Source organism: Perognathus longimembris, chromosome 9 (genome assembly GCF_023159225.1).
Source record: "Perognathus longimembris pacificus isolate PPM17 chromosome 9, ASM2315922v1, whole genome shotgun sequence".
NCBI lineage: Eukaryota > Metazoa > Chordata > Mammalia > Rodentia > Heteromyidae > Perognathus > Perognathus longimembris.
In genome coordinates, this window is record NC_063169.1 from 48,765,870 (window position 1) to 48,779,753 (window position 13,884).

Below are 13,884 nucleotides of genomic sequence, written 5' to 3' on the forward strand. Positions count from 1 at the left end.
ACATTCAGCTGGTTATAGTTTTCTTCAAGAGATCTAAGAAATATTAAATTAAGAGAGATCTATCCAGGTGTAGTGGTTCATACCTATAATCCCAGCAAGCAGAAGGCCGAGACAAAAGGATTCCAGTCAAAAGTTAGGCTGGGCTACATTGTAAGATGTGTTCCAAACAAACAAAATTTCTCTAACTTTTCTTTTGGCATCCTTATTAAGCTAATTTTGAAGCAATTATGCAGTTGAGGAGAAAGCACTAACTATACAGATTTCTCTCTATTTGACTCAATCTCAAAGTCATTTAGTTCAGTCGACACTGTTGAGAAGGAGTTTCCATTAGTGAACGACAAAACACTGACCTGTGGCTTTACCTTTTTGGCATTTTGTATCTCCATTGATAGACCAAAATATACTTATACATTTATGGGTGGTATAAAAAGATTAGAGCTCTTAACTTTGTGAAAATATGCCTTCTGCAAAGACAACCAGTGCCTACAACACAAAGGTAAAAGTTATGCTAATCCTAAAAGGCCAAAGAACGAATGTATGTGATGTGCTTAACTGAAGTAGTTAGTGAAATTTTTATATTTGTTTAAAGGTACCAGATCATTAGCGGGAATTAGGTGGCATTATGGAAAAGATGAATAAAAGATTTGCAGCATTCAAGATAAAAACATGAAAAAAAGATCTACTTTTTCGTGAGCAATGTTAATGTGCTCAACAGTAATTCCTGTGAGAATAATGTAGTCAACTCTATGTGGCTTCACGTTCTGGATCTATGTATTGGTTAGCTATATTTAGTAATTTCAAAGTACGAACTCTAAACCTAAGCATTTGATTTCCCTAAAGGGTTTTGTCCTTGGAACCATGGCCCTATGGATACAGTACATTGAATTATATGACAGAGTTCCAAAGGTCTAAAAAGTATTAGATAAATTTTCCTTGTAGAAAAGATTTGGCTAAAAACAAGATAAATATTCTTGAATATTTGAAAGGCACCCATGAACAAAACAGTAGAATGAACTTGTTTGGTTCTTCCCAAAGGCAGAAAAAAACTATACCAAATGAGTCAAAGTTAGAAGTAAACCTGACATTAATCAATAAAATAAAGATCAAAACAAATCTGTGAGACTGACCCCTAGGAAATCAGTACCACTGCCATGTTATGAGCTTTGCATCACATTTCCTAGAGAACAAATGACCATGTATATAGTAGCATCCTATGGAAAGTATAAAAGGCAATACATGATTTCAAAGAAAAAGCCTAATTCTAAAAGGAACACCAAGTTAGGCAGAGCTTTAACTAAATGAATTTGCTCCTGACATTGTATCTGTAGCTGCATCTATAAATCTGACCCACGCAAGTAATTTTCAAGTGAAAAAGCAACTACCAATGTTGTATGTTCTGCTCTTCCTCTCTATGCATTCATTTTATCTAAATACATATACAGACAAGTTTTACTTGTTATTACCATCAGGCTCTTTGACAACCACCACTTCTTGGTCTTGTTGACTGTTTTCACTGGATTTCTTGATGTTTTCTAGCTCTATCCAATAGTCCTCCATTGATAATTCGTCCAAGGAATCCTGGGAACTAGATCGATCAAATGGAGGCCTCTCTGCAACTCTGGAAGTGGTGCTTTCTTGGTTCATGTTATAATGGCCATGTCTTCGGCTAAATGATTCAAAAGAAAAGAAGGTTCATGTTAGTACATGGAGATAGGTGCAGTACTCCTTCTAAAACATTGTAGCACTGAGCAGTACAGAATTTGGAAATACCTTTAAACTGTCCTATATAAAGAAGATAAAAATTTTGCAACTGTTTATCTTGGGGATACTCCTGATTATAATATGTTTATTAAGAGTTTCATGTTTTATACAAAACAAATAGGGTGAAGAACAAATATCAACGTGGTAATGATCTTTCCATTTATGTGATACTCAAATTAGTTTGGAATTGTGTCAATCTGAGTCTTTCTTTTATGAAAGCAGCAGAATGAATCTTCATTGCTTGCTCTTAATGAATAAAATTAGAAAGAAGCTTGAAATACTGTATTTATCACTTATGTTTATAACCAAACACAGTCAACTCTTACAAAACAAATATTTGCAACTCATGAGGAAAGTATTATTTGAATTTCCATTTGATTTTTAAAAACTGAAATAAAAATAGATGAGGTTTGTTGTTACATTCTACTGTTGAAATTTTAAGCCTTTTATTATAATTGTACTCATGGCATCCATGTAATTATTTTTAAACATGGATAAAAATGTATCGAAAATTTTGTATTGCCTGGAATTACCTCAGATATTTACCATAGATATTACTTATGAACAAGATAAATTGCCAAAATTATCTTTATAATTTCAACTAAGCTATTTTTACCAATTTTATATCCACTATATGACCATGTGAATTAAAGCCCACAATAAAAATCCACACACAAAATATTAATTTTTTATATAATTATTTATAGACAGAGAGACAATAGCACCAAATTAAAGAGGAAACTTTTCAGCTATGGTGTCTTTACATATTGTTAAAAGTACAATTTGTGTGGGAACATTTTTTTTGTGGAAAAACTGTTTTAATATTCTAAGTTCGAATTGTTCTTTTATCTCCAAGTAATAATTTTCTACATAGGTTTTACTTCTTGTACATACTGAAAATAAAACAAAGCACAATAAAATAGAAAAAATTTAATAATGTCTGAATGTTCTCACACATTCAAACTGCCCTTTCTCATTATTACTTATCACAGTAGATTCTTAATACTGCATGAGGGAGAGGGTCACTAAACTGGACAAATCTACTAGCAGCACCTTTCCAACTGGTCTGTGTTTAGAAAGTCAATGAACTTAGGTGCCTATTGCTGCAAATAGGTACCGATGACTGAGGAGGTAGCTATAATATTCTAATACAACAGTTTTATTCCTTAAAGATGGTTGCTTAAGTACTGAAGAACCTGAGCAGCCTCTGCACCTCCATATTGTAGCTTTGGCCTGACTGGGCCCTGAAGCTTTCTGGAATAACTGCAGAACATGTCAATGTGAAGAGCCTGAACAAAAATGCAGTCGAAAATAATGAAAGTAGCCAGAGAGACTTCATTTGACCAGAGGTCAGTTAAAGTTAGAATGCTTTAGCCATTGTGACACAAAGGAAATGAATTGAAGTGTGGCCAGTGTGTTTTGTGTTCCTGAAACATGGTTAATGTGTTGTGACCCTCATAAGTGAGAGTAGCCACTTCTAAGAAATAAGGCCCACTCCCAGCAGGTGTGTGCCTAAGACCATAAACCTGCCCCTGTGATGAAGTAAAGAAGTGCAGAAATTCCAGGAGAAGGGTCAATAACCCCTTTGGGCAGTGAAACTCTCATAATGACCAAGTAATCAAGAAAGTGTCAATAACTTCTTTGGGCAGTGAAACTCTCATAATAACCAGTAATCAAGAAATAACAGGAAATGCCTGAAGTTCCAGATGTCCCCTCAAGTTAAGGATGACTCAGGCAACACACTTGCGACCCAGATCATTTGTCTAAACCAATCATTTCAAACCCCATAAGCTAGCCAATCATCTTCACCAGGCCCGTTCCCGCCACTAATTAGGCCAGTCATTCTTAAGAATTATTTTATAACTTTCCTGCGATATGAAATGATTTGCTGCAAGTTGCTATGCTGTTTTATGATTTTCCCATGGTGTGACATGATTTGCTGTGTGATGATGTGACGCATGGAATGTTCCCCCAAACCCTATAATACCCTGCTGAATGTTGGTGCTCCTGATTCACACCTGCTGTGATAGTGATGGTGAGCCCAGGATCGAGCTTGCAATAAAGACTCTCGTGTGATTACATTGGGTTTCTGCTCCTTGGTGGTCTTTGGGAACCCCGAAATCTGGGCATAACAGTAATTTATTAAAGCTGTTTGCATGAGTGAATAAACAACCACTAAAATGACTCCTTGGTATCAGGAATGGCCATGCCTGCATGTAATTCCAACATGCAGAAGAAAGGTTAAAACGAAAAGAATACAAGTTCAAGGCCAACCTGAACTTCGTAATAATCTCTTAATGGTAGTTCCCAAGATGGTGATGGGTGGATATTCAGGACTAGAGGAAATCTAGACATGTTTGCACCTCTCTTTCCTCCCAGCTCCATTGTTCATTGTTTGCAGCCTCTCTTTCTTAAGTCCCAGTCATCCTGTTTATGTTCCTGTGTAATAATACCTTGGTCTTTTGGTCTGGCACCAGGGGCCACTATATGACCAAAACATTTCTACTGTGAATGAGAAAATTACCCCTTTCCACAGTGTGGTTCACAAAGCTTAACCAATTCTATCCTTACCAGGAAGTTAAAGATAACTGATACAATACCTATCAAATTAAGTTTTTATTTCATGTCAAATTATATAGATACACATATATGTATGTATATAGACATGAATATATATACACACATACATGCATATACATATGTGATTACATTTTGCTTTTGTTTCATCTCTCATCACAGGAAAAGACTAGCTACCTTAGTCTTTCTTATCCTTATCTCCTATAGCCCCATGGGAAACCACAATAAGTACTGTGACCTGTATGAAGTACAATAACTAATGCCAAATAATTTGGTTTATCTGCTCCCAGGAAAGAGGTACAGTTGAGCTAGAAGTACATTAAGCCTTTCATTCCTGAAGGAATGCAGTTTATGCTGGCAAGAATTCTCCAGTAAATTTCCATTAAGATAGCATGTGCAGAAAAATGCAAGGACATTGAGTAACGGCATTGTTACGTAAATGGACCTTCTCCATCAAGGCCTGCTTTCAAAGCAGGCAGAACTCAAGAATCTTATAGCTCAGTGCTGATGAATTGACTCAATATTTTGACGTTAATAAGATTCAGAAGCTGAATAGGTTTGTGATAATCTGAAAGTACTGAGTCATGCATTTTTTTTCTTTCCTTTTTTCTTTTTCTTTCAGATCGCTGTTAAATATTTTAAGAATACATTTTCTATTTTAGATGTAAGGAGATGCAGGAGGAAACAAGCACTTAGTAATAAACAACCTTCCTGAGTTTATCGAATATTTTTAATTTCCCCTGAAAGTGTAAGTGAACATCTTATTTCACTTCCCATCAATTAGCAGGCTGTGTTACTTTTCTTCTTAGACTATACTTCTTTATAGAGCAGACAGACAACAGCAAAAAGGCTGGAACCTTAAAACTTCTGAGTAAGTGGCCAGTTAGCCAATTTCCTCTTCTCTGTTTTTAGGACGATGTACTGTAATTTGATACTCTGCTCATTCTGAAAATTGGGTTGAAAAACATAAAGCAACATCTGCTCTGTGTAATGAAGTAGAGAGCAGAAAATTTTTCTATTTCCAAAAGATCCAAGGCAACACATGGCACTGAAATCAAAGAAACAGAGCTTATATGACAGACGTCTACCAATTACTCCACCTGACTTGTCAGTGACTGTGCCCAGTTCTCTTCTCTCCTCTCTCTCTCTCTCTCTCTCTATCTATCTATCTTTCTCTCTTCTCCACCTTCTAGAAATCTGTATGCTGATCAACATAGGGCCACACATCAAACCCGCCAGCATTTGCTTCCACAAGCTAAAGACAGAACTGGCCATGGGCCTCTAAAAGGAGTTGCATGTGGTGCTCTGAAGAGAACTGTTCCCAGGCACACCACAGTGATGGCTGCCATTTGCCTTAGGCAGGTCCTCAACCCTAACATCATCAAGCACATACTGTACAGACACTTGTGGGCCTTCCTGGAATATTCTTCGTTTTCAATTTGCTAGCACGCATCTTTTCTTTCTTTTTTTTTTTTTTAAGTAAGGCTTTGTGTTTTTTTCTCCTAGCCATATGTTACTGTATTTTTTTATTTTTATTTTTTTACCTAGTCATTGGCTTGTGACAATACTGAGATATTGATCATGGTATTAGTGATGCCTGATGTTGTGAGGCAACTGGTTGGACATGTGTGTTCAAGGAGTTGGAGTTCTATCCACTGGACTGGTCTACTGGAAGATCCCAAACTAACTGATGGCTAACCCCAGTATGGACACAATCGACAAAGCAATGGCCACAAAAGGGGTCACATGAGAGTCCTAAGCGCCGAAAGAGTCCAGCTCTACTGAACTAGGTCTAAGCCATTTCCTAAATAACAGTTGCTCTATGCTTCAAGTTCCTTGGCAATAAAATGGATAGAGCTGAGGCACAGAGCAGTAGCAGAGAATATACTAAACAAGAAGACTTGGGTCCAATCCCCAGCACTCACAACAAACAAACAAACAAACAAAGCCTACTTCCTATGTAAAGTACTATAAAGGTAATCATGAACAGGCCTTGAAGACTCATAGGTGATCACTGCTAACCCCTGTATACTAAAAACTACCTTTCCAATGGCTGGGGTTGTCTCTGTGGTTTTGATGGGGTTATTTAGTGCTTGGAATTGAACTCAAGGTCTCATACATGCTAAGAAGACACTCTACCACTGAGATTCAAGATCAGTCCCCTCTACTTAGAACATAATACGATCATCAGAAAAAAGAATTATTAATTTTGTAGGAAAATTGTCAGGCATTTTTGGTCACAGAAGTTTTTTTAATCAGTTAATTTGTTGTGTGTTTGTGTAGGTACTGGGGCTTGAACTCGGAGCCTGATACTGTACCTTACCTTTTGCAAGGTACAAAGGATGGTTCTCTACCACTTGAGCCACAGCTCTACTTCTAGATTTTTGGTGATTAATAGAAGGTAAGGGTTTCACAAACTTTTGGCCCAGGCTGACATTAAATAATGATCTAGCTCTTAGACTCTTATATATTATAAGCATGAGCTTTAGTCTCCTAAGATTATAGGCATGAGCCACTGGTGCCTGGCTATACACTAAACTTTTTAAAGCATCCTCCAAAAGCTATATAAATTATACCTATGGATAGTGACAGCATTAGCCGTTAAAACAAAAAATAAATATTCTCATTTCATAAGAATAAGCATCTGAAACATCTTTTGCATTCTGTGAGAAATAACTTCCAAATTTAAAAAAAATGAGGTCAACAGCACTGTTTCCTCGTGTGTGTGTGTGTGTGTGTGTGTGAGTGTGTGTGTGTGTGTGTTACGTGTGTGTTGATTCTGGGGCTTGAACTCAGGGTCTGGGCCACAGTTGCTGAGCTTTAGTTTTGTTTAAAGCTAGATCCTTACAACTTGAGCCACAGCTTCACTTCTGGCTTTTTGGTGGCTACGCTGCCTACGCTGGCTTCAAACTACAATCCTTAGATCTCAGCCTCCTGAGTATCTAAGATTATAGGTATAAGCCATGGATAGGCACCCAGCTTGTTTTCCATTTTAGAGACTTCCTTTAGGGTCCAGTGGGACAGAAAGCATCTGCATTCATGTAATCACTTATGATTACATGAAGTAATCACAGCAAGTAGTCCAAGATAATCCAGGGCATTCTCATGAGAGAATAAGAATGAAAGATACAAATAATCTCATAGATATTATGAACAGTTTTGATACCCTAGATTCCTGAAAGGGTTTTGAGATCCCCCTAGATGTCCCACACTTTGAAAACCACTGCTCCACAATTTCTCATAACTGTAACCTAATAGATGGGGGAAAAGTGCTTCAATTCTGTGGGCCAGCCCTACTGAGAGGAGTAGACATGCCCCACGACTCTTGACCTACTTCTTTGTTTATTTTACCTTAGTTTTACAAGCTTTCATAAATGCTGGACTTATGCCAATGATTTAGCCCTGTGTAATCTAGGTAGCCCTAGCTGGCTTTAATCATTTGCTTGCAGCTATCCACATATAAAGGGATGCAGTTCTCCAAACTGGCCAATGTATTTGAATATGCACACTTATTTTCTTATTGTTCCACTAGCATCCATGGTCCCTAATCAAAACCACCACAGGCAGATTTGTCTATGTCTCTGAAATCACATTTAGCTCTCTGTTCGTTTCTGCTTTTTGTACTTTACTGTGAGCCTAGAAAATAGCCAAATAAGGTTTTAGTCAATAGCTAAGTACTTTTAAATTAAGGAACTTAGAAGGCCTCAGAAGGTACCTCTGAAATGAGGACTTTCTAACCTTTACTTGTTTCTTCTACCCCAAAGCAAGGTGAGCCATAGTCAGGTTCCCTTATCTGCCTGAAGAAATCTCTTCCTGAGGAAAGGTAATTGTGTTAACCCCCATTCCTGGGAATCTCATCAACTAGCTAGGGAATATTAACCTCGGGAGAAAATAGGAGACGAAAATTCTTCAACACAACCCGTCAGATTATTCTCAGGACACCGCAGGTGACATGGGAGACTTTCACTGCATAGCAAAACCCACTTCTAGTCATGATGAAGCTCCACTCCACTCTTCTTCCTAACCCATGGCAACCTCCCCCAGGGGAACTTTGTTCCTATGGTCTATTCTTCAGGGCTCATTCACTTCTCCTAAAATTCACTTACTTTCCCTAAAAGTATCTACAACTCTACCCACACATACCCTCCTTACCTATGAAGGGAAGACTGAAGCTTCAATCATCTGCCCCTTCCTTAGTGGAACATATTTTGTATGACTCAGCTACACATGCATGTGCTCAACTAAAGTATATGTGCTTACTTCTGCTAATATGATCATTATCAGTTCCAACAGAATTCAGAAAGTAGACTGGAAATTTCCCTTATACCTACAGGTCCTATAATGATGGTTCATATCTAGTCTGTCTCCTTCTTTTGTCCTTTCCAGAGGCATTTTTTATGACCTTGAGTCTTTATTGTATCTTTTGAGTTGTTTTCATTTTTGTTTCTTTGAGACAGAGTCTTCCTACATAGCCTTGAACTCATGATCATCTTGCTTCAGCCTCCCAAGTGCTGGAATTACAGACATGTACCACAACTGCTTGGCTCTCCATCCCTACTTTTAAGGAAATATCTCTTGCTATTAGACTACATCTTCAAACGTGTTCTTGATCCTAACTTTATTTACACGCAAGACAAGAAATAACTCAGGAAATACACAACAAAGGAATAAGAATTTTAATAAAGATATTTTATAAAATGGGAATTTTCATTTTTGTCTGTTTGAAAAAAAATTCTCAGCTTATGATTTTATCACCAAATATCATGTCTTACTATATTTTATATAAAGTCCTATTTATTGAAAAAAGCTTCAGAATAGTATCTGATCTTGAAACTTTAGACTATTCCTGTTATTTGCCAGATGAGATATTGAGGCGTCATGGTGAAACCTTCATTGAAGTCACTTAGCAAATGATAGGACAACCAGGTTCACCATGTCATTTCTTTACCAACTTTATTACACCAAGCAGGCTCAGAGGCAAAATTTACTTTTATTCATTAACAGATAAGTGTACAGAGCCAGGCCTAAATGTATCTTGTTAAATGACCACTACATTTACCAAGAGAAAAAAATGCATTAAAAAGTAAGAATAAGCCAGGTGCTGATGGCTCATATCTGTACTCCTAGCCTCACAGAAAGCTGAGAGCTGAGGATCATGGTCCAAAGCCCTTCTGGGCAGGAATGTCTATGAGACTCTTATCTCCAATTTACCACCAAAAAACTGCTATGGCTCAAAGTGGTAGAGCACTAGTTTTGAGTGTAAGAGCCCTGAGTGTCCAGGCCCTGAATTCAAGGCTCACAACTGGCCAAAAAAAAAAAAAAAAAGAAAAGAAAAAAACAAAACAAAACAGGGAGAGGGCAGCAAACAAGCTAGAGATCCTGCCATAGCCAAGATGGACAATACCAAAGGACATCACATTACATAAACAAATATACAGAACATGTAGCATAGAAAACAGGATGCTAGTAACATAGAAAACTAAAAGAGTAAAATTCATAAAAATCTGAGAAGTGTGGTTGCCAAGGAGAAGAGAAAGAGGAATTGCTATTCAACAAATATAAAATTCCTCTATACAAGATGAATATGTTTTAGAGATGTGCTGTACAACATTGTACCTAGTTAACAATGATGAATTGTGCACTTAGACTATGAAGAAGGTAGATCTCACATTATTATTGTATTCTTACAACAATAAAAAATACCTTTCAACCGTTAAAACAAAATTAAATAAATAAATAAACAATACCTTTTGAAAAAGCATGAGAAATCTTTCCTAGTGCATTTCTAAAACAGGGCTGGAGTCCTGCTGAGATTTGACTTTAAATACAACCCATTCAAAAAAAGAAAAACATGGCTTTGTAAAAATGCTAAAATGTGCTAGAAATTCACTCTGCTGCTTTATCTACATTATCTGAGTATTGGGGGAGAGAGTATGCTTCTGCTGCCTAGTTTTTCTTTCATTACAGTAGTGATATTAAAGAAGTAATTGCTACCATAGTGGATGGTGAAGCTATTAATACTGTGTAATGGCCCTGTCCATCAGAACAGCTCAGCTTGAATGACTGAAGAGCTACAGTCTATGAATGACCCAAGTCATTTTCTTACCCTTGAACGTGAATGCCTACTATTGTTTTGCTGAAAGCAGTAATTATTAGAAGTAGCTCAGACATCCAAGAAGAAAGAACGCTGACAATATGGAAGACAGAGAGGAGTTGATTAGAACGCAATACCACACCACATTAGCCCCTCCCACTGCTCTCGGCCCCCAGAATTCATGAAAAAGATGCCTGTCTCTTGTATTTATGCCAATTGCTCCAATTTTAAGACTCTACTAGTTGATTTTCATCTTGCATATAAACTAGCAGCCTTTATGTGTGCATATTGTGTACCCTGGTCATTTGGAGGAAAAATTAAATAGACCCATTTCTTTCAGCTTTTTCTTGATAAATAAAAGTCAATTCACATCTTGTACAAAGCTGTGTAGATTCTGACACACAGCAAACCAAGATCCAAATGAAAGGATTAGCTTCTATTTGCAAAACATTGACTAAGCAAATCTGAGAAGAAAAGCCCCATTGGGAACCTTGCAGAGCCCCAGTTTTGAAAGGCTTTGTTTCTTATATACAAAAAGATGGCAAAACCAGTTTGTGTTTTTTGCTTGTTTCGCACAAATGCTTTTACCATACTTCTTCAGCATCAGTAAAGTAATAGGAATATAGACAGTAGTTACCATGAGCTCTGGTAAGAAGAAGGGAAGACATAGAAAGGCTGAGGGAAAGGCAGCCAAGACAAACACTCACTTCCTTTTTTAGTTATAGACACAGTGTACAAAAAAAGGATGGGCTAATGGCACCAAATAGAGGCCTCTCTGTTGTAGAGCACTGGTTCTGGGTCCAGGTAGATCTTTGTTCCTCAGCCCACAAAACTCTCAGAAGGTCATTATTCCTACTCACTTGGCGGGAAAAGTCAATGAGCCAAATGAGAGTAGTGTAATCTAAAGGCAACATCACCCTCTAAGACAAGACCTGGTGACTCACGCCTGTAATCCAGAAGGCTAATTCCTGAGGATTGTGGTTTGAAGCCAGCCTAGGCAGACATATCTGGGCAGAGAAGTCTTATATCGAATTAGCTAGCAAAAAGCTAGAAGTGGCGGACACACACACACACACACACACACACAAAAAAAAAAAAACAAGGCATCTGTACTAAGACTTTGCTGAGTCTTTCAGGATCTTGAACAGTCAGTTCAAAACACATCAAATGGATAAGTTCGGATGACTAGTTTCATCAGACTAAATGACTTGTATCTACCTGACACCCTGGATCTGCTGTCCTCCAGGACTCTTGTTGTTCTGGCCAGCTGTACATCCACATGGAAATTAAACATCAGTGGCTTCTTTGCATTTTGAGCATAAGCTCCACAGCAGTCATTAGCCAGTTTCATATCTGAGTATCTTGGTGTGGCACTGGAATAACCTTGTTTCTGCAGTCTTCCCACAGCCTTTACCATGTGAAATAGGATGATTGGCTCAGGATTGTGTCTCCTCAGATGTGCTCATTTTAGTATCCTGGGTTCAAACAAATAGCAGCTGTTTGCGAACTGCTTAATTGTTAATTTTCCAACTATTCCTTTCCGAAATAAGTTTCACTTAATTTCCAAGCATTTTTTAAAAGTTAATTGCACATAACGACAAAGAATTAGAAATATGGAAAGCAATCAGCAAAGATGTCAGCGATCCAGAAATGCTAATATTAGTGTGATGCCCTGAGTTCAAACCCCTAGTACTGAGACACAGAGAAAAAGAAGGCAAGAAGGTAGGGGGGAATGTTAAAAAAAAAAAAAATGCTAGCATTAACATTGCTAAACTAATTGTGATATGTCTCTACGACCCTACGCTTAGATGTTTAGTTAAAAAATAGACTTCCTAAAAAACAGAAACACACAAAAGAAAGTTTATTTCATAGTAGACAGTAACTAATATTAAATCACAAACAAGCAGCAGTCTACACTTCGTGAAACACAGATCACAATGCCATATCCTGTCACTTTATTCTCTGAAATCAACAAATATTTATTAAGTGACTTACTCTGTGATGCATATCTTATCAGAGATGTCTGTTCCACCAAGATCTCTAAACCTTCAGTGCAGAGTAAATGATAAATGACATCAGTACAAGGTATAAGTGAAAATTTCCACTTCCCCTTTGAATTAGTATCCTGACTCTAGTCGCCTGGGCTTCCAGGTCATGATCCCTGCTTTAGCATCATCCTCCCAGCCCTGTCCCAGCTCACCATTGCTTCTCCTCTTGCAATTTCACTTTATCTATGTTGTCACTGTACCCACTCATCTTCAGTCCTTCTCAATCACTTCCCAAATGTAAATCAAGAAATTATAATTACCTCCAATATCTCCTTACTATGAATGTGTGTTCCTGACTCTTGAGGCTGACTGCAGGAGGAAACTCAGCTCTTTGGGACAGGGATTAATAAATTCCTATAAAAGAGACCCCAGCGAGCTGCCTTGCCTTCTACCACATCATATATGAGAAAGCAGGCCTTCAGCAGACACAGTCACCCAGGACCCTTGGGTTGTTTTTCTGCAAGGTTTCCCAGGCTGCCCTCAAACTCCTGGTCCTCCTGCCTTAGTCCTCCAGCCTCTCATGTGTGAAGATTACAGGTAAACTTGACACTGTCAATATGTCTAGATCATGACATCCCCATCTTCCAGAACACTGAGAAAAAAAATGTTATTTATAAGGCTCCCAATGTATGTTGTTTTATTCTGACAGTACAAATATACCAAGATATGCTTCCTGGAATCCCTCCCTCTCCCTGGGTCTGTTCTCCACAGGCAGCTTACTTGCTGCTCCTCTAGACAAGCTTCCTTAGAATTGTCTAGTATGTAGTTCTTGTTTCAATGCACCCATGTGTCCTGCAAGGGAGTTGCCAGCATCCAAAATGACAGCCAGTATTTTATCTATTTTTTATTCCACTTGGAAAATCTTGATGGTTTCTCTTTTGCCTCTTCCCTTTCAAAGTTGCAGTTCTCTTTCCTTTCTGAAGAACATATCAGGATTCTCAGTGTGTTTTCAGAGGTAAAATGATGATTCATTAATACCTCCCAAGACATTCTCAAACTCATTACCGCAAAGTCCTCATTGGTTCTGAACTTTGACATTGCAATTTGCCAAAAACTCCTTGGATTAATACAAAACAGATGAATTTATGCCAAGGTGCAAACTCTTTCAAGGCTTAGCAATATACTCTAATATCAGATCTGGCAAATATATTTAGATGTTGGGTGTGAATTTCATTCTGGGTGCTGACTACTGATTTATATATGAGAAATTGCAAATGACCACCCAAGTACAAAAATATTCCACCAATAAAGATATAAGACTTGGAAGTATTTTATTAAATCAGATGCTCAAAGTAATCTCTAGGAAGAAAATTAAAGGAGTAGGGAGAGAAATAGAATCTAGCCAATCAAAACATGGAGTCAACCTCAGAAGCAATTCTTCCACATTTCACACTAAATAAACGT

The 13,884-nt window shown here is 37.7% G+C and overlaps 1 protein-coding gene across 2 annotated transcripts in view; it reads right to left on the reverse strand.

Moving 5' to 3' along the window:
- Arhgap18 (Rho GTPase activating protein 18) overlaps nucleotides 1-13,884 on the reverse strand; it is a 129,330-nt gene that overhangs the window by 56,715 nt on the left and 58,731 nt on the right. Inside the window, exons 1-2 of one of the 2 annotated variants that reach the window (XM_048354065.1) lie at nucleotides 12,428-12,509; nucleotides 1,464-1,666 (exon numbers count right to left, since the gene is read on the reverse strand). In XM_048354065.1, the coding sequence (XP_048210022.1) occupies nucleotides 1,464-1,644 (181 nt within the window). In that variant the 5' untranslated portion in view covers nucleotides 1,645-1,666; nucleotides 12,428-12,509. Of the gene's footprint in view, nucleotides 1-1,463; nucleotides 1,667-12,427; nucleotides 12,510-13,884 lie in introns of those variants that run through there. The other variant, XM_048354063.1, reaches the window with a different exon arrangement.